Below are 22,157 nucleotides of genomic sequence, written 5' to 3'. Positions count from 1 at the left end.
TTTACAGTATTACTATATGCCTCTCTCTTTGTGCCAAAGATTTATGACTCTCCATTCCCATTTATATTCTGGTCTGCTCCTTATGCAATGCTTACGGCTAAAATGTCAGAACATCCTCCTCCATTATGTTAAATAATGTGAATTTGCATATCTCACATGCTATCCATTCTGTAGTCTTCTCCCTTAAAGGAGCAGTGAGTATGAGAGCTTGTGCATAATATAATGTTTTCAAAAAGTGCTTTAACCCTCAATTTAACCCAACAATCCTGTATGCTAGAGGAGAGAACATCTGTAGATATCTGCTCACTGCTTGATCAGACAACTGAAATAAATAAATAGACTTCTGAAAAAGGATGCAGATCTTCTGCCTAAAGGATACTTCTGATCCTTTAATTTCTACTTTTAAGGTTAGAGTTATGTTCCTTATTGTTACAAGCAGCTTTTTGGACCTTGAACAAGTTGTTTCCCTCTTCTGTTTATGTTACTTCTCTGTGGAATGGGGAGTTATAATTTCTATCTCCTAAGTTTTAGTCTAGAAGGATCTTAGCAGGGGTAAAAAACTTGTTAACTGGACAGCAAGTATCTATCTTGCAGTAGCTCTGTGTCAGTTTGCATGTGTGTGCTCTAATATTTGATCCTCAGACAACACAGAATGAAAAATGCCGAATGGAAAATGACTCAAACATTTGGGGGAAAAAGACTATAAAAGTGCAGAGGAGCAGAGGGTGTGAATATGGGAAATACAAGCTGACACTATAGCTGAGTGGATAGATATGTCTTTTTTCATTATTCAGCACTACTAGTATATCATCTGAGATATCTATCTGCAGATAAACATTTAATTTATTGGTGTGATGTAGCATTAATGCTTTCTCTCTTTGACGAAATGCTAAAAACAGAATGACATGTTCCTCCCAGTACAGATTAGGGAATTCTAGGGTTATATTGTCCAATGTCTTATAGGCATTATTTGATGTGTTATTATACACCAGATTTATGTATATACATGGGCACTGTTTCCCCAAGGCTTATTTGCTCCTGCTTTCTTTTTTCTTTCCACTAGAAATATCGTTATCAAGATGAGGACGCTCCACATGACCATACTTTGCCTCGATTAACCCATGAAGTGAGAGGCCCCGAGCTTGTTCACGTCTCAGAGAAGAACTTGTCTCAAATAGAGAATGTCCATGGATATGTCTTACAGTCGCACATTTCTCCTTTGAAGGTAGGACTGATATTCACTTTGGCTTTGGTCCTCATATGGCGACATCATGTAACATGAAGCTGTTGGAAAACATGCTTGTTATTTGAATAGATTGTTCTTTGAAAGGTATTGGTGCTATTTGATCATTCTGTGTCGGGTTTTTAAGGCTTGGTGTAGCGTAATGGATGACAGTTTAACTGGCATAGCTTTGTATTGAGATGTGATGTCTTTGGCAAAGGTAATCCCGACAAATGTGTCGTTTTCCTCTACGTTTAGAAAGGAGTAACACAGGTTTCTGGCCCTCGATATTGTCATGATTTTGGAATGGCATATTCCTTCTCTTCTTGGCTATCTTTGCTCACAAACTGAAAAAAAAATGCTGCAACTGTAACCAGTGATGGAATCCTGTCTCTGGCATCTTACAAAGAACTGTGGCAAAGTCATAAAATGTATTATGAAAAGGGAATTCATTTGCAGCTATTGAAATATTTACTACTCAAACATTTCCTTCTTTTCCTGTGTGTGTGTGTCATTATTTAGAGTGATGTAGATATATCACTGTGTCAACTAAGGCAATTATTTACACGTATAGAAGGTTTGTGTGTATGTTTGTGTCAGGTTCCCTTTGGTATAGTTGACTGTGCAAAAAATGTTCACACAGTGAGCCTGTATACTAACTAAAAAGATTTCAGTTTCCAAAAATTGTATTTGCTCTTCAGCAAGATTGCATTAATCGGAAGGTGTTTCTAAACCTTTCCCAATTAAAGCATCATAGATGGAGAGAACAGCATGATGGTTTTCCTGTTAGTTGTTATTTTCTGTCAACGCTGGGAAGGAAAAAAAAAAAAAAGAGAGAGAGAGAGAATGACACTAATAGAGGTGATCAAGTTCTGGATAAGAGATTTGTTCAGGCAATTATATAAGCAGCACTCAAGGCAGTCGTGCTTTGCTCCTTCTGGTGCTCAAAAGTTGTGAAATGTGTTTTGCTTGCCTAGTGCAGTAACGACAGAGTAGTAACAAGCGAAGGAAAATGTTTGTTATTAAAGATTGATGTGAATGCAGCTGGTGTTCATTGAGCCTTCATGGATTAGCCACATGAATTAATCTGTCCTTGGTTCTTGTTAGTTTGTGTAGTTTGTATGCAGTTTGTCTTTTAATATTTTGACAGCTTACCCTGCCCCCTGTCTACTGCAGAAGCCACCAGTAACACACAATGACGTATCCTCTTACACTCAGTGATATCTGCTTTGGAAAGGATTGCCTCCATGTGGCCTGGAGTAACCTGAGGGGAGAAAAAAAAGACAAAACAGTTTCTTGCCTGGAATAAATGTATTCCTGCTATTCAAGGCCTCCTTTGAGTATTAACATTATAGTGGTGCTTCTTATTCCTGAAAGTCAGAAACAGATGATATTTTGCTTCACAGAGGGAGACTTCCAAGTAAGGCTGCATGATCCAAGCTGATAACATAGCGACAATGGTAAAAAAAATCTGTTGTGAAGTGAGGAATTAGGATTTCAGCAGACTTCTGCAGCTGCTTAAAATGGTTCCTAGTCTGTGTTTCTACCGAGAGAGTGCCCACAGTTTTCTGAAGTGCAGGCAGAAGAGGAGCTATGCAGTATTTCCACATGAGAATGAGTTTCTCATTACAGAATTATTTCGAAGCCCTGAATAAACCTGATGCTAGAGCCCAAGACACTGTGGTGCTCTGCCCTTGCCTGGTTTGAAATACCTGTTTTTGGTTCATTCTTTTTCTTTCTTTTTTTTTTTTTTTTTTGGTGGGGGGCGCAGACGAGGGGCAGATCTCACTGAATTTCCAATTCCGAAGTTTTTTTTTTGTTTCTGTGAGTTCTGTGTTTTTGAGAAATGCTGTTCCAAACACTCCAAAACCCCTTCAGAATATGTTCATAAGCTGCAGAACATCTCCCCAATACTCTGATTTATTTGGTATTCTGGTATGTTCTCAGCAGGACCATATAAACATCACAGTTGCACCAAGCAAAGGTTAACATTAAAGCTTACTGCCTCTAAACCCAGAGTGTTCATCCTAGAAAAATGCAAAATACTCCATTTTAAAGACTTGATGAATGTGCTTGCCATTTAAATATTTTGTTGTCTCACATGAGAGGTGGAGCTGTTGCGATTCTGCTCTGAGAATACTCAACAAATGCTGGGGCTCCAAAGTCAGCCTGTCAACGTTAGTCCCAGGAGCAAGAAGACATTGACATTTGCAGTGGGATAGAGCTGTCAGGAAACTCCACCGAGAGCTGTTCTCACTGAACAGGTTGACTTGTTCTGCCCTAGTTTTGTGAATGCAGGTCAGAACATTCAGTGCACAGGGAAAACGTGTGTAACACATGGCCGCAAGTTAGCTTCTACCAAGAGGAGGGATCAGATCAGCTCCTGTGTCAGGAGGGCTGTCTATCCAACAAGCGATGCCACCTGCGCGGGCAGCACAAGCAGCGTCATGGATTGCTGGCTGAGCAGGGTTCAGGTCGCTGGCTGAATTTCCCTTTCCCTGCCCAAATTTCACAGTGGGGTGTGCAGCAGCAGGATGCACCTCCAGTGGGATTTTTGAGACAGCTGTTCGTGCTTATTGGAAGCAAAGAGCCCTGCTGATGGAATGATTCACCCAGGATGCTTTCTTTGGAAAAGAAAGTACTTTGAGGAGGAAAAGGTTAATTTTTTTTGTATGCATTTGTGATCTTTTGGGAAGAAATCTGCAAAGGTGGTGCAATCAGCTACCCGTCAACGTGGCTAGTCTGAGCACCCATAGCTAGCCAGTAGACACAACCAGCTTTGGAACCTGAGAGTGTTGTGCCCTGTCTGGACTTACAGGAAACATCTCAGCATGTCCACAAGATGGTCTGATGGCTTGAGTATGGACTGGTCTCACTGTAATTTCATATTCCAGATTAGTTAGTTGATGTAGTCCAGAAACATCCCTGTGAAGCTACTGGTTATTGAGCATTTCAAAATCCCTGGGTTTTGTTGAACTCATAAAGTGAATTATCTTTAAAGTTCTCACACCCGTTGTTTATGTTAGTTGATCAGGAACAGGACCCTCATCTGTTCTGAAAATCTATTTGAGACACTCAGATTTGGGTCAGGATATTTTTTAAGAATATGAATATGATTTCTCATGTTGATGGTGGGCATATCCTGTGATCTTTCTAGTCTCTATAGTCTGGTGTGCACAATAACAAGCAGAATAGTCTTGCTGAAAAGTAGAACCTCTTTTGACTCTGATTTTGATTTCTGTAATTTTGTGATTTTGAGCATGAACTTCGCTATTGCCTTGTAGCACTACCCATGCACACAGCTCAGTGTTAGTAAATACATTTTAAAAAGCTGTAGGATCATGTTAAAAGTAGATCTGCTTAACAGCATCTACTTCATAAGGGATCTACTTAACAAGTAGATCTACTTAATAAGGGATAAGACTTAGGACTCTTCAGAGAATTTGAATGTCAAACAGAGAAGTTCTAAAGAAAGTTTTTGGTTATATAGTAGTATCGTAGCAGGTGGGAAACTGCTAATTTTAGAGCAGCTTTCAGAAAGTATTACTAAACATATTATGATTTTAAACGTTATTTGAAACTTGCAGAGGTGAGGAACTTGTGTTTTCTTACTCCTTTGAAGGAAAAAGCACGCTGAGAATCAGATTGGAAATACTTTTCTTGCATTTTCTCCTATTTGACACTAGATGGTGCAGTTAACCGAGAATCTTTTGATCGGCTGCTTAAAACCTTGGGCAATCTGTCAGCGAGGGCTTCAGGGTTAGACGGTGCTAATTCAGTAAAAATGACTCTTTAGAAATCAGGCGAGTCCTTGACATGCTGGGACATGCTCGACACTCCTGAGCCCTTGACGTGCTGGGAGTTCTTCTCGTTAGAGCACAGCAGTACCTGGATTTCAGATGTGAGGACTGCCTCTAAATCAAGTCTTTCCCTCTGCTCCATCCTATGAGAAATTGAGCTAATCGGGGTTCATCAAACGACAGCATTTTCGGGGTAAACCTTAATACTACTTTTGAGGGATTGGATTTCCTGAGCTTTTAAGCATATTTGACTTTCTTAAGAAAAGCTTATAAGTGAAAAGTATCTGTGATCTTGCATTTCTTCAATTGCTTGAACATTTTAAATGTTAGGATGTTAGGGTATTCCCCAGCCCTTATCCTTGTTCCCTGCAGGGTATATACATTGGTGGTGTTTGGGTGAAAAGGAGTAGCCAAGTTATTGCTACTATCTTAGCCTAAGATAATTTTAAAGAAGGAAAAGTTTTATTTTGTTTTGAGTTTTTTTGGTTTGTTTGTTTTTAATGTGGTGGTCTGGGCATCTCTTCAGTGGCCTCCTATTTGATGGTCTCACTTTGCAGAAGGGAAGGAGCCACTGCAGAAGTTCCTCCTTCTCTTGCTGTGACACAGTGCTGCCCTGTAGCTCTGCAGAGTTGCTGACATGTAACAGAAATCAGGGCTGATGAAATTGCTTTTCAGTGGAGAAAGCAGGGGGAAAAATCTCCAGGCAGGGCAAATAGGATTTCACTTACTAGAGGTCTCCAAAATCAAAATTATATGTGAATAGCCAACTCTGTAAATTGCTTTGCAAAAGACAGATTTGTTTCTCCCATTACACTGATTCTCTTTGCTCTTTTTCCTTGATGATGGCAAAAGGCCCTGCTGTGTTATTTATTAGAGATTCTCTGTACCCAGCGAGAAAAGATGATGTCACTTGACCATTTTTTTCCGCTCCAAGCCGGATGATTCCCCTTCTCAACTCCTTTCCTCTCGTGAATGTGCACAGTGCCATTTGCATTCCCATCTTTATCCTTCTGGTCTCATTTCTGAGAGGTCTCCTTCAATTTGGCATGTCCCCTTTGCTCTCTTTAATGAAACAGCTCTCTGCATCCTCTCCAAAGTCTTTCTAGTCCAAATGTGAGTCAGACCCTACTATGGCATGTGCTGTCCTTTTTCTGACAAATTAGCAAAGAAAGGGAAAGGAGGCCGTGATGATGATACTGGAAGATTAATTAACCTCTGCAAAATGTCTTAGCCTGAGCTTCCTGGATGTGTCCTAAGAAACAAGTTTTTGTAATTTTTTTTTTTTTAAGTCCAGAAAGGTAGATTAGGTGGAAGCCTATTATTTTACGATTTAACATTAATCCCAAAGAAATTATTTGTTCAAAATGAAATTTGGAAAAATAAGATCAAAGCCGCCTTTTCTCTGTGTGTGTGATTTTGTTTTTAAATGCAACAATTCCCTTTCTCACTTTGAAAAGTTTTGGGGGTATTTTTCAACTATCAGATTCTTTGTACCATGCGAAGTCACAGACTGGTCACAGACACCACGCACGGAGAAGACTCTGAGACTTTCCTAGTGTTGCACAGATCTTCAGAGCAGCATTAGCAAATGCAGGAGACTCCTTGCTCATGTAGCTGGAGAAGCCACTAGCTGCCAGAGAACAAGATTTACCCAGGAAAAACAAATTGCTGCTGCTTTCAGCCTTACCAGGCCTCATTCTCCTGCATAAATCCAGCTTAGAAGGGAGCCCAGCTCAAAATCATTAAAAATATATATTTTGCCAGAGGTGCTAAACATGCTGAAGAATCCCCTGGTCGAGCTGAGGCTGAGATGGAGAAGAGGAGGCCAAACGTGCCCAGGTCCCCAGTGCTGGGCGTTTCGGGGGCTCCTCGGCCCCGGAGGGCGGCGGGACGGAGGCTGCGCTGCCTCCTCGGCACACGCTGGCAGGAGGCAGCCGAAGCTTCCTCGTGCAATTGCAAAATTAATTGGGGTTATATAGAGGACGCGTTACTGTATGCTGGCATATATTAGCAAGGCATCTCCAAATTGGATCTGGCGTCCTTTTCCGTGCGGAGCGCGGCTACGTTTCTGGAGTATAGCTAATCTGCAAGAAGTGTTTTTTTAGCCTCAGGGCCAGCAATAGTGATCTTATAATAATACTTTTGATCTCTGAACTTGGTAGCTTCCTAGATTTGTGCCTTTTTCGCTTCCCACCCCCTTTCTCCCGGTTTTAACACGCCGTTATTGCCAAAATTCTGTACTGCAGCCTGTGCCCGTCAGTGAATACCCGCTGAATATTCAGGAGCTTGCTTCATTAAGATACAGCACGTTACATGCCTAATCGTGTGCTGCTTTTCTCTTAGCCTTACTGTAACAGCAGATAAGCCTCTCCCATAGATCCGTATCTGTGATCTATGCTTTTTAATATAAAAATGCAATTGGATTAAAATGAGACAAGGGGAAAGCATGAATGTGGCACCGATGCTTTGTGCATCTGGGGAAGTAAGCAAAGGCAGTTCCAAGTTTTATTTATTTTATTCTCTTTTCCACGGTGAGATAGGCAGTTTGTAAATCAGTATTATGAAGAATAATTTTGTTCCGGTTCCTTGGGGACAAGAGTGACTCCCATTTTTTGCAAACCTTCCCTTGGTCTGAAGAAGGCGCTAAAACGGTGCAAAACACAAGTGTTGCAGTCCTGAAGGAGAAGAGCTCTTGCTCTCGTAACCAGATCTGATAAAGCCCCCTGTTTGTGTGCTGGATTTTTGCCTTGCATGGCTGATGGATGGCTCTCCACATGATTTATGTTGTTGCAGCCGGTATCTTGTTATCTTCCTGGCTTCTGACAGAATTAAAAAGAAACCAAGTAAAATTGCTTCTGTCAGTAGGTGATTTAACTGAAGAAACCTCAGCAAGTTAAGGTAAACTACAGGCAACATAATTCTTTTTCTTTTTTTCGGCACTTAAATGACGTCTTATGATAGGCACAAGCAAAGCAGATTCTCGGAGTAACTACCAGACCCATCATATATTGTAAAATTTGCCTGAAGAATGGAGAGATGAATTTTCAAAGGAAATTTTTTTTCTGCGGAAAATATTTTCAGGCTATGGACATGGTGCAAGGGCTTCCCAAGGTATTTTCAAATGTTAATCTGAACTGCAGTTTCAGGAGACTTTCTCTGTTCTTGATATGCTGGGTGCTTTAGCCATTACTATTAATTAGCTTTTATTCTTTTCAGATGTTAGATTTCTCCTTAAGGATAGTTTTGCTCCTACAACTTACTCTGTTTTTTTTTTTAAAGAAAAAAGAAAAAAAAGTCTCCTGTGCTCTGCATATTTTTAGCCACGTCTCTCCCTTGTTATGAAGAAAATGAAGTGTTCCAGAATCCTTTTTTTCTTGTTATGTCTCTTTCCACAATGTTTTACGTAGTACTAGTTACTTTTCACTTTCCTGTAACTCAGTGAACTGTTTTTCACCTGTCATATTGGCATACTCATAAAATTGATATTCTCAAAAGTAACAAATAAACAGACAGTACATGTACTGTTATGAAAGTTATTTTATTTATTTATTTATTTTTACATTGGAATCTATGAAATTAGTGAGTGGAAAGACTCCTGGATGCTATAGACATGAGATTTGTCTCAGCTTCCTTCCTTTTTTTTCTAGGAATACTGGTGTAAAAGTATATCTCCAGCCATTTTTGCCACTTTTTAAAGCCTTCCTTGATGAAAAATGTAATCTAAAACAACTTCATCCTAAAACAGGAGAGATTATTTTTCTCAGAGAGATCAGAAAGGTTTAACACCAGTTATTTCCCTAAATTTAGCGCTTGTGGTGCCCCTAAATTTGGCACTTGCAAATTATGCACTTATGCACTCTGCATTTTAAGTGAAGAGTTAAAATTCTGCAATGTGTTTTCCCCAGGGACACACTCATAATTCAGTCCCTCCATAGGAAGTTTATGAGTTGATACTTTTCATGAAGTTTTGACATGTCAAAAATACTTTAACTTTATTCAATGTAAGGCAGAATGTGCACCCAGCAGAAGTGGGCTCTGCACTGCCACCTCCAACACAAAAAGGAGAGAATTTATTTACTTATTTATTTATTGCAAACCTAAAGGAGGAACATCGCAGCAGCCTGACTGCTAAATGCTTAGGCTAATTCCTGTTTTGTTTTTAAGAGCATAATTTTCAGACTTCTATTTCCTGTGGCTCTTATTTCAATCACATACTGTGTAGCCGTTAAGAAACAAGAGTCTTCTGGCATTATGTTAAAAAAAATCCTGGCTATTACTGTCAAGCTGTTTTCGAGAATATAGTCTAAATAATAGTTTTAGGGATTGTTATTGTGATTATTATTATTATTATCATTTTGGTAGTATCAGTATAGAGAGCTGAGGCTTTTCAAGGAGAGTTTCAAATGGGAAACTTTTATTTCTTGCTCTTCGCTTCTCTGCAGTGTATGTATGTATTTCAGCACATTATGTCACTTGCTTCCTGATAATCTTTTAAGGATAACATTGCCACTGTAGCTGGTGGAAATGTCCCCGCACAGCCAGCAGCCTTGGTGCCTCCCGCAACTTCTCTTAGTCCTGCACTCTCCACTGACTTTACCTGATCCCCCACAGTATTTTTGCTCTCTCCTCTGTCTCCATCCATGTTATTCTTTTTCTTTTCCATATATTTATTAAGTAAACCTTTTTTCTTGTTACTTTTTCTGCATTCAGATTTACCTTGAGGATTTGTTCCCGTATTACCCACGTGTGTTTTTCCTTACTTCTCCATTATATCTGTTTGTACCCCTACACATGGATCTTGTTAATACCTCAAACCACCCCCAAAGTACCAGGTTGTACCACATAGCTGTTAATACCTAATCACTTTTGCCCTTCCTGTGTAAGCCAATTCTGTATTTATTGATCATTTTGCTTTTTGGAGGTTGCTCTAAGAGAGAAGAGATATGTTTCTGTCTATCTATCTACTGTAGTTCATGCTCTTTATGAATAGCGTTGGCTTCTTTTATTGCTGGAAGTCTTTTTTCTCCCCTCCCAAGCAAAAGTGAGATAAAACACACTTGAATGTTATCAAGCCTAGTGACTCCATCAAAAAGAGCAGCGCTTTAGGCCTTTTTAATTCTCCTGAGACTTGCTGAAGCTCTGAGCAGCAGCAGGTGCAATTGATTTTTTCAACCTACAGACCCAGGCACACAGTATTGCATCTACTGACCTCCATACTTGAACAGGAGATATCTTCTACATACTTAAAAGCTATAAAGCTATCTGTTTAGGCTAAAATGCAGAGAATATTTTTTCCTCAAAGCCAAACTTTTACTCTCATTATGATAAACATTTGCCTACATTTCTGTGCTGGATTCAATCAGCCATCAGTAGCTGATCCCAAAGCTTGTGCTTCCTAACCAAAAATACTTATTAAAACTTGCTAACTAACTTAATAAAATGATTATAATTGATAACACATTGAGAGAAAGGATGGAAAGACTAATGACGTTTTCAACAGATAACTTTCTACTTTGAAGTCAGTGTCACAAATTGTGTCTTTGATCAAATAGATAGGCAAATTTCAAGCAAGAAGGCCGATTTTTTGGTGAAAGCAAATAGCATGTGAGTATAAAGGCTTATATTAGTTACTGGGAATTAGCCAGAGTAGCACAAAGGTATCAGCACTCTAGGAGTGTTATTGCCATTAACCAGCTTTTGAGGGCCACCCTTGCAGCTTATTTTACATTCAAATTGCTGCTGTTTCCTCTTTAAAAGATTCTGGGGCTTCTTCTTCCCCTTACATATCTGAGCATATCTGCAGCATATCTGAGCTGAATTAAAGAATTCATCCGAAACTGACTTATTTTCCTATTTTTTTAAAAAATACATACTTTTTTTAACATGCTTTTTTTTGAAAAGGCTTTATTTTTCAGTGTTCCTGAGATGTTGATGTTTGCTTAAGGCAAATGTGAATGAGCAAGGATCAGAAAAGTGGGGAATATTTGTCTTATACTTTACTAATAGTTGTAATGTCTAAGGATATCTGAAAAAATGGCTAAGATCATTTCAGTTGAAATATTCAAGACAGGATTCCATTCCTAAAAATGTTCTCCTAAAGACATTGTGACAACTGAATTTTAATCCTTTATTTTGGAGTGTAAACTAGGCCGCAGAGACAACTTGCCTCTTGCTGAAGAAATGGAGCTGCAGGTATAGACAAAAGCAAAAATCAACCAGGCCAAGCATTGTGTCAGTATTTTCCTTTCTAAAATTTGCAGAACAGAGTGTTGAACAGCATGGTGGGGCATTTGGATGTCAGCATCTTACTGCTCTTACCAACTCTGAGCGTGGGGATTCCCCTTGGAAATGTGCTGGTGCTTCCCCCACTCTCCCGGCAGCACTTCTCCTGTTGAGGATTTGCAGGATTAATGCTTTAGGAGGCTTGTGCATGTTTTTTTTATCCTGTAGTGAAGCAGGATAGATATGTTTTCCAGTATGGATTCATTTTTCAGACCAGGATTATCTAAAAAGTCTACGCATTCAACCCATTCATAGGGTCATCTGATACATAGATCTATGGTCTACCTTTCCATATGCTGGCTTCATCTTTTTATTTTAAGCTTTTTTTTTTTTTTTTTTTTTTTTTTTTTTAAGTGGAGCAAAAGGACTGAGTTCACTGCCACATCCTCATCTGTGTTTTACCACAGTCCTTTTCAGCTTGGTGGGAACTTGAGCTACTTTGGAGCTGTGTGACATGTAGCAGGGAAGAGAAGCATCTTGAGGAATATTCAGCACAGGCTTGCACGAGGATATGTGCAGCTTTGGGGAAAGGCAACCAGGGCATGAACTATTAATAAGATAAGCAATTTATATGAAAAGTTTGGAAACTGGTCTTTTTCTACCAAGCGATTAGACAGCCCCATCTAACTTAGAAATTGTTCAACTTTTCCCACCCAAGCCGTTGGCATCTCTATAGTACTATTTAAACATATTTCTCTTGACAGGGTGCTGATACTAGAGGTGAATAAACCAGAGTCTCTGCCATAAACCTGCTATCTCAGCAGGCACTGAGATCCACTTACCTTTTTTTGTCATTAATTCAGCTACAGCTATCTTAATACATAATTTTTCTGGCAATTGGAGCCCAGGTTTTACTCAAGTTAGTCAAACAAGTTGAAATTGCTTGTAACAAAGTGCCATAATTGTAGCAGAGGCATCACTGGAAGATGGTAAGTAGGTGAGGTACTAATTAAATTCTTCTGAAGTTTGGCAATTTAATATTCAAAAAGAGTCTGAGCCCACATAGTAGCTCTTCATTGCGTTGCCACTGGGTATTACAGAGGGAGGAAACCTTAACGAAAATAGCAGCCTGTGAGCATTTTTTCCTGGACTAGCCTGCCTAAAACTTGGGGTGAGTATTGCTCCCTTATTTGAAACACAAACGTGGCAGAACAGATTTGTCTGTTGCTGACCTCTGTAGATGTCAGTAAGATCATGCGTGGGTGGATAAGTGCAAATTTCCCAAATGCTGCTAAACCTGGGGATGATGGTTGTGTTTATATATAATCTTGAAAACCAGGATTCTTTTATATTCAGGCTTCTGGGGAAAGTAGGTTTCAGCCTAATTTAAGTAGGAATACATCTCCCTTTGATTTTTCTAAGGCATGTAAGCCACAAACTCTTTTAAATTCTTTTTTTGAAAAATCTCATCTGATATTTTAAAATGAGAGGTGTGGGAGAGCAGAGAATTTGTCGCTCTCCTGTAACACAGCCCAGATCATCTGAGCTTTGCTACATCAGGACTATTGACTGGGTTATTAGTGCAGTCCTTACAGGCCCCTGAATACATCAAAGCAAATATTCCACTGCCCTTCTCATTACAGCTATCAGTAATGATCTAAGCAAGACTGGTCCAAAGATTCCTCCCTCGATGCACATTCTTTCCAAGCCTCTTAATTCAATCTGAATGATGATGATAATTTAGGTTCTAGTATTACCCAGGGGCTGTGATTGTAGATCAGGGCTCCATTGTCCTAAGCATTGTACAGAGATGCGAAAGGCTTAAATGGTGCAAAACCATGGAGTTACAAGGGCTAAACCAAATACGATTGGGAAGAAATTAATAGGACTCCCTACGTATATTCCTTCCAATCAAATTATTTCCACTTTTTAAACTGTTTTATAATGCCTTTATAATTTCTTTAGCTAGAGATGTTCATATCTCAAGGCTGAATTACAGAGCTAAGTGGTATCTTATTACACATATTGGCTCTTTACCATTAGAACTGCACTAGCACTTTGGATCTGGCTGAGCGAGAAACATGCAGACAAATGTACTATGTCTCCTTTTGTCAAACAAAACAGTGACAATTTAAGTTGGCTCCAGGAATGGAGTTTATTTTTAGCTAAAGACACCTAAGTAGTAGGGTCTGCCATGATTACTCAGTGTAGAATATAGCCACCTAACATATCACTGCTTAATGTGTTAATTAATTATGGACTTGACTTAATTCTCCACATGTGTTGAAATGAGTTGATGACTGTTAATATAATTTCAATCATCAGATAGGTTTTTCAACATTGTGATGGTTTGTAAAATTGTATTTTCTTAATTATAGTAGGATAAACGCTCCATTAGGAGACCTAATATAACAGTCCTGATGGTGACATTTTGTCAGCAGGGAGATACATCTCCTACCCTCTTCCTCGCAAACACTTTTCTCTGATGTTTGTTGGTTTACTACATATAATATTGAAGATTCTCAATGAATACAAGGCCTTACCCAAGTTCTCCATAATATTTCTTAAGAGAAACCCATAGATATTAATGAGTGTAGTGTTTCTGGCACAGTCTGACTTCTAGGGGTGCTGGTGGAAGGCACTGCAGTGTGCTGTGGTTGTGTTCTCCAGGATCCTTTGCTAAGCCCTGGAGTCCACAGTGGCATATCTTTAGGCCAACATTTCATGTGATGTCAAAACACAAAATTTTGAGAAAGTCTTTATGCTCTAGAAATGCTTTCTCTTCCCCAAGACTTGCTGGAAAGAAGTGACTGGTTTCCTTTGACCTGTTAGATGTGTGGTTTTCTCCCAGATTGCTCAAGATCTGTCAACTGCAGGGTTGGAGGAAAGGCTTGCTTGTTGAAGACATAGTTTTGGGCAAGAACGAGTAATAGAGCAAAAGTTAGAAAGATAGAGAAGAATAGAAATTATATTTCTCATGTGTTCTTTTTTTTCTTTTTCCATTTGCTTTTCTGTGCCTCAGATTTCCCTGATATTCACACTTCCTACTTGTTTCATCAATACTACATAAGGAAAGATGGGGAAAAACATGAGGGTTTCAGATTGTGACAGGACTAATTAATTTAGGTCAAGATCTGGATCCAAGATGACCTTCTGCATTCCCACTGTGTTTCATGCAGTTTCATCATTTTTGTTCTGAAGCACTAAGATCATAAAGAAGACATCTACCACCTACTCTTCATCATGATCTTTGCTCAGCTCTCAACTATCACTGTCTCTTCTGCCACTTCTGCAGGGTGCACAGGGTTCAAACCAGGCTCCCCAGAGCTCCCTAGAGCCAAGATGTGCATCTGGGGCAAAATCTGCACCTGGAAGCAAAGAACTATATTAGTTTGACCCAGTCTGATTTCCAGAGACAGAAGGAAGCTTGCAGCAAGGATAATTTAGTTTTTTGATAATTGAGGGTTGACTGGATTTGATATTTGTAAAAACAGAGAAAGGTGAGATTAAAAACAAACAAACAAACAAAACCCAAAAAACAAACAAACTCCCTTTCTTGCAGGTATACCAATTATATGGGATTATATGGAATAAAGTGACTCATGGTGACGTAGTTAACAAAAATGTGCGGTATCAGAGTTGTTATGTTCAGCAGACTGGATGGCAGCAAATATTTATGCATCTTTTAAGAAACACTAGGGGTGATCTTGAGAATTACACATCAGAAAATCTGTGCCAGATACATTAAATGAGATAAAAGTAATAGCACTGGGAGAAACAAGAACAGTTTATGTAAGGCAAAAATGGGTTTCTTTTACTTGCTAGAATCTCTAATAGTGTCAGTAAATTAGTGATAGTGGAAAAGAGGCTAGAGTTATATATTTGCATTTACTAAATACCTTTGACAAAGTCCCATCACTCTTACCACCAAGGAAAGAAAATAGCCCTGAAAATAAATACTATCAAAGATTAGAAGCTATGACCAAAACAATTAAAAGGCATGAATGGACTATTTGCAGTATAATAAAAGGAAACAAGGGTTATTGTAAGACAACCTGAGCCAGGGAAAGGCCATACACACGTTTTTGAAACTCACTCTAGCCTGAACTGTAGAAACACAAATTATTTATTGGTAACAGTGGAAAGAGATAGACAGGCACATGGCAATTTGCAGATGGCATGCAATTATTTTGGATAGCGACAGCAAGACAAAGCTGTAAGAAATTTCAGATGAATCAAACAAACAGAGCTGAGAGAGCAGGCAGATGATGGATGAAAGGTAATGTTGAAAAATATGCATCTCCACAGCAGAAGGGGAAATATAAATTGCTCATATAGGCTTAATTAACTGGATGTTTTATGAGCAAATCTCTAAGTGATTGAAATCACTAAGCAAAATGAGTGCAAGTGCATTGCAAAAGTTAAATACTGAAATAGTGCCATAAGCAGTTCTATTACACAAAGCTGTCAGAATTTTTTTAAAATACGGGAAAAAAAGAAAGTATACAGATTGCAATGGGAAAATAAGGTATTTTTTCTACTGTTTTCCCAGCAAAAGGATGTATTGGGTTTTCTCCCGTCTTGGTCACTTTCAGTTAAATCGGAATGAGGCTAAGGGTTTCAAAGCAATTCCTGCAAGTGGAAAGAAGAAAGATAAAAAATGAACTCTTAGGCACCAATGAATCTGCACAGTTACAAGAAGTGGCAGAGTGGGGAGAGAGACTTTCCACCCCCAGGAAAGCGTTCTCTCACAGCCAACACCTTACTATGCACAGCCAAATTTTGCAGCACAATTCAGAGCTGTAGGAGAGGAGGCCTTGCTTGCTCATGCATCCATTTGCCTGAAGTCTGGAAATATTTCACGAGAGAGAGAGAATATGAGAAATCAGCACCTTTCAGATGAGAGATAAAAAAATCGGAGCTTATAAATCACGTGCCACTGTGCAGATGGATAGGAAATTATATTTTAGTGAGGTTTCCAGTAAAGCTGTAGAGTGCAAAGCATGTTGCTGTTCTAAGGGTCTCGCTGATAAAACGGGTCTCTGTTTAATAGAACATAATAACCTGTCCTATCTAACTTTTTATAGGCTGTGCAGACTGGGAACTCCAGGAATCTGCCAGTGCAGTGAAAATTTCTGGAATCTGTAGAATGAAAAAAACAGATGCAATGTCTGAAATTCCTTCCTAGGAAGGGAACTAGGCCCTCTAAAACTGTGAGATGAGCTTAAAATTGCAAGGTATTTAAAAATAATAAAGTCTGTCTTTTTATTTATTTTATTTTTCATTCTTGGGCTCTGAGGTTTTATGGTAACTGAAACTATGAGAACGTGTTACTCTGTAAAAAGTCATATTTTCCCTTAATTACATTCCTGCACCACTTGAGCCTGTAAAGAAAAGAGCCAAGGTATGACCCTCTCAGAATATGCGTATCAGTGTCAGTAGGACATTAAATGCTTTATTGAAGGGACACATGGGGTGCATTGTTTTCACTTCCTTATAATTCACTCATGCAGAAAAAGCTCCATTTTCTGGTATTTTTTATGCCAATGATAATCTGCTTATTATATATATAATCAAAATGAAGTGTTTTATGTCAACAGGAAAGTAACTTTTGCATTGTCACCTATGTTCATGATTATTTTAACATGACTTTATGTTTTTATAATAGATGACTGAAATGGAATTCATTTGGGGTATTCTTGTTATGCTTCTTTCTCATTGACTGATGAGATCATACAGGGGTGGAGACAGAAAAACAACAAATGAGTGAATATAGCCTGCTTGTCTACTAATTTCATTCAGTAAAAGCTGATGATAATCTTCCTGTAACTCCAGTATATACTTCAAAGCCCTAAATCAACGGAGGGTGTTGAAACTGCTGTCAGTTTAGTGGTCACACAAGCTAATGCACAACTTCACTCACTCTGGAGTCACTGCTATAGAGCAAATAAAATTGTAATATTTCTCCTATGAATTTACCAGTTTCCAGAAAGTCACCCAGCCAACGCTTTTTCAAATTTCTAATGCTTTAGCAGAGAGCTGACCCTACAAGATGCTGCTGTTGTCTTCCTTGTTGTACAATTTGATATGTTTTCTAATCTTATGAGCTGTCTTTACTTAAAATATTAACTTCACAAAAATAGTAACTTTTTATAATTTTCCTGAAATATTTAAGGAGTGGTATCTTATCTATATATGGAAAAAGCAGGTCACTTTTCCCTGGTTTTAAGTTATATGGCTGCAACAAAACTGTATGTACCATTGGAAGTGAAAACCACATGAGCAAATTTATTGTCAGAAACGATAGTGAAAAGATAAAAGTATAACTACATGGAGAGTTTCTCATGAATAGAGATAGAAGATGTTTTAATAGCAAACTTGCCATAAATAGTTATCTTATTCCTGCTTCAAAACTCTTTGTCATTTCAAATTGAAGTGTACAAATAATTTCATTTGAATCCAGGAGAGGAAAAATATTCAGAAATAGCAGTACTCTGTATTGACATTTTTACTACAATGTTTGTTTTGAAAAAGTCAAAGCATTTTATTTCAAAGCTGCAAAATAATTCTAGGCTTGTCTGTTTTAAATGGCATTCAGAAATGGAACAAAATCTTCAAAAGCAAGAATGAGAAAAAAAATAATTTCTCTCCTCCAAAGAAAAACTTTTGTATTGGACTGAATGAAACAATTCATATCTGTCTGACCTGGTTTTAATCTTTGGTTGCTCAAGGAATAATCCATTATTTACAGAGATTTAACTGTGAATATGTGACTAAATATGTATGCGCCTTCAGAGAATGGCTGCAGTAAACCTGTTAGTTTCGATCTTTTATTTTGATTGACAAAGATATACATTAAAATTACCTTCACACCTTCCCTACCGGCAATTTCCACACGAGTAGTGTGAACTCTAAAGAAGTAAACTCTTTCGGTGCATGCAACGATCCATGTGTGACTGACTTTCATTGAAAACCGTTCAGTTTTCTCATATAAATACTCCAGTACCATTCTACTTTTGGAAGGATACGTTGTATTATTTGCCAAATGGTAATGAAACCTACATATACACACCAAAAGGAAATAAAAAACCTCCTTTAGCAGCATGTCACTGAGGTTTAAACCTGGTTTTGAAATGGTCTGCTGTTTAATCATAGCAGACATGTTAGGCTTTTCTAGAATAAGTCATTTTGTGTCCTTCTAGCAAGGTAGTCCAAGGGATGAGGACAATATAGCTTGAAAGGGAGGCAGGAGAAGGGCTATTTCCAGCCTCTCCAAGTCTAGTGCTCATGGACCTTTGATATCCGTAGTATGGCAATATAGCTATTATATTTGGCAAAACACTTGTTTGAAGGTGTTATGGGTAGGTGTATCTTCAGCAAGGGGCATTTTGTGGTGTTTCAGTCTTTTGTCTTAAAACAGTGGTGGCTTTGGCATGCCGAGGCTAGGGTGATATGGGTTCAGGTAAAGGGGCCTGCAACTACAAAGTTCCTAATGGGTTTCCCACCTGCTGCGCTCTGAATTGCAAATTGATTTTTGAAAACAAATCCTTAAAATATTTCCTGAAGATATATATGTCTAACGTCAATAACAACTTCTTAAATTCTCCTCTGTTTTTGATTCCTTGGTTTGACCTTTTAACTGCCGTAGCTTAAGTCCAAGTGGTGGAAATACCTGTTCATCGTCTGGTGCTTGCTTTGCCATACCACGATCTTTGGTTAATGTCTGCAGTTTAATTACAGGCCTTCCCTTTCATTCTCCACCCACCCCTCAGCAAATAATAACTCAAAAAAAAATCCAGAATTTGAATAATACTTATTTCTACTTATAGTTCTACATAAATTCAAATTTATATTTAGAGTCAAAGGAAATGACAAACTTTTTTTTTTTAACATCTGTAACCTACCTTGTAATTAATTACAGAGGATGTAGAGATAATAGTCTGACAAATACTTTAGAATATGTCATTAATAAACTATTTTCCTGAGTAACTTGTTTTAGATGTTGCCTTTATAATTATATATTTGTGTATATATATATATTCAGAAATTCAGAATTCAGAAAATATATTATATTTTAATTTCTCTTTCTCTGATAGTAGTTATACATTCCTGATCTCTTTTGTCATTTCAAATTAAGTACAAAAAAGAAGAAAATTGAGAATGAGCCTGTCAAAGTTAACTTTAGTCAAGTGCAAGCAAGTGTTTTTTAAATGGGGAAAACAGAGGTAATGAAATCCAAATCAAGGATTTTATTATTATTTTCCTTGTAAGTATGCACATGCATAATTGCATATCTGTGTTTTGACAGAAGTCTTGATTAAGGTCAATGGGGATTTTTGCCTAACTGCTGTGTTATTGTCCATTGCTTGGAATATTATCCAAATCACATAAACATGTGCCTTTTTAATTAAGCCCCTAATGTAAAATAGCATTTCATAGGGCATTTTGCTGATGAGTTTTAGATGAAGAATAAAATCTTTATGGTGCAGGATACAAGTGTACTTACAGTATGTTTTATTTAGCTACCCTTCTCTTTGTATAGATAAGAGGGGAAATGGTTTCAAGCTAGGCTCTTCCAAGCTATGTTGGAAAAGCATGTGAGGATTACAGTTAAGGGTCTTTTTTAAGATTTATTTGATACTGACAATATGAGTGATTTGGAGAAAGGATGAAATAGTTTCTTCTGTTTCAGCTGTGTCTTCAGCATTCTGCTCAAGTCGTATCTTGTATTATGTATAAGATACTGCATATAACTTATGAAGAATTTCTAGGTCATCATCTTTTTCAGTTTAATGCCCACTTTGACTTTTGTCTTTCAAACAGAGATCTCTTCATCAGTCCAAAGCACTCTATCTTATTTAACGTCCCAGAAACACTGAAAAGAAGTTGACAATCATATTTATATGTGTGTGCATGCATTTGTATGCGTGGGTATGTATGTGTATAGGTGTATTCCTATAATGTATTTGCAATGAAGCTTAGAAATCTTCATTTTCTTAAAAATTAAGGGCCATATATATCTTACCTTCAATCTTTTAAAATAGTCTGTAGTTTTCTCATTACTACAGTGCACTATGTCCTTCCTTTAGCTAAAATAGCTGTGCAAGTGTCTAATGGGAGATATTTAAAATTATGTTTTAACATAGTACCTACTGGTAGGTTAAAATGAAAGATAATACCCAAGGGTTGGAGAGGAAGTAGATGTATTAAAAAAAAAAAAAAAAAAAGAGAGGAAATAAAATAAAGAGACAGGGACTTAATCATATTAGAAATTTATAAACATGGGGAAGAGGAAATTATAATAAAGATGAAGTAAAATATGAGGAAGGCAGATGATTAAAATAAAAAGCTGTATTGTAGCAATTTAGTTCTTCAAGTTTTGCTTTTTTCTTTATTTAATCTTTCCCTCTAAAGCTTTTTTCTAATACAATTTTCATTTTTCAGACTAGATTACCTAAATGGAAAAGAAGTGTATATTTTAGGTGAACCTATTTTGAAACAAAAAGGACTTTTTGCACAAGTTTCATTATAATACCTCTTCACAGTGTGTTTTTCCTCTTCTTTTAGGACATTATCTTATTTAGTGCTTTTTGCAGGGTAATCATGAAGATGAGTTGCAGTTCATCATACAGTTGTGCACATAACCCCTTGCAGTAACAGGACATGTAGTTTCAAATGGTTCAGGAAAAGACCACATTCTTATCTCCACAATCATAGAATCACAGAATCCTTAAGGTTGGAAGAGACCTCTAGAGGTCATCTAGTCCAACCTGCCTGCAAACGCAGGGTCACCTAAAGCACGTGGCCTAAGACTGCATCGAAGCAGGCCTTTAAGATCTCCAGAGAAGGAGACTCCACAACCTCTCTGGGCAGCCTGTTCCAGTGCTCTGTCACCTTCACTGTCAAGAAATTTTTCCTTAAGTTCCTGTGGAACTTTTGGTGTTTCAGATTGTGGCCATTTCCTCTTGTTCTGTCGGTGGCCACCACTGAAAAGGGGCTGTCCCCATCCCCCTCACTCCCTCCCTTGAGGTACTTATAGACACTGCTCAGGTCCCTTCTCAGCCTTCTCTTCTCCAGGCTGAACAGGCCCAGCTCTCTCAGTCTCTCCTCACAGGGCAGATGTTCCAGGCCCCTGATCATCCTTGTGACCCTGCGCTGGACTCTCTCCAGTAGATCCGCATCCCTCTTGTATTGGGGGGCCCGGACGTGGACGCAATCTTTAATAACTGATTATTAATCATACAAAAAATAGTATTCTATCCTATCCCTGAATGCTTCTGATTGATAGGTTCTTGGCTTCTGGCCCTTGACTGGCTGTAGGACTATACACAGGGGTCCAGGCAAAGAGTATGCAGGTCTGCACATAGCCCCATGCAAAGGTTACACTCTAACACAATCAATTTAGAATAATGACTGCAGCCTTCGATCAGAGCAAATCCATTCTCCCCCTCTCAGTGCAGAGTACATGAAAAACCTCATTGATTAGATGTCTCTGAGACACAGACCTCTGGGGGATATCCCAGCCCCCAGTGAAGGATTCCTCTCAGTGAGAGCAACTAGTTTTAAAATATGGCATTTCTATTGCAGATGTGTCTTGTGAAATATCTATTTGTGTTTTTAGCATCAATGTATGACTATGTTATAATTTAAGGATTGAAAACACACTTTTTTTTTTACAGTGTTTTCCGTTTCTCCTGTAAAATAACCTCTGATGCAGCATATCCAGATTAAGATCGATTAACAATTCTGTGAATTTTGCCCAGTAGCTATAATCATTGGTTGCCTTAGCAACTTGATAGATTAAATCGTAAGCTAAAATCCAGAGGGTTCAATTAAAAATTCCTGTTGAAATTCAAATTCTTATGCAGGATGAAAGGACCAGTGATTCAATATGCACCTGAGATTTGAGGTTT

General features: G+C 38.2%; 1 protein-coding gene across 13 annotated transcripts in view; it reads left to right on the top strand.

Annotated features, from left to right (window-relative positions):
• The window catches only part of DLG2 (discs large MAGUK scaffold protein 2), a 946,755-nt gene that overhangs the window by 440,234 nt on the left and 484,364 nt on the right, over positions 1-22,157 (top strand). For all 13 annotated transcript variants that reach the window (XM_088534958.1, XM_088534959.1, XM_088534956.1 and 10 more), the window contains one exon: positions 1,064-1,225. In XM_088534958.1, coding sequence (XP_088391084.1) covers positions 1,064-1,225 — 162 coding nt within the window. The remainder of the gene's footprint in view (positions 1-1,063; positions 1,226-22,157) is intronic.

Source organism: Tinamus guttatus, unplaced genomic scaffold (genome assembly GCF_059628265.1).
Source record: "Tinamus guttatus ecotype Peru unplaced genomic scaffold, ASM5962826v1 Tinamus_guttatus_pri_ptg000602l, whole genome shotgun sequence".
NCBI lineage: Eukaryota > Metazoa > Chordata > Aves > Tinamiformes > Tinamidae > Tinamus > Tinamus guttatus.
The sequence above is the reverse complement of the archived record's forward strand: the minus strand, read 5'-3'. Positions and strand labels throughout refer to the sequence as shown.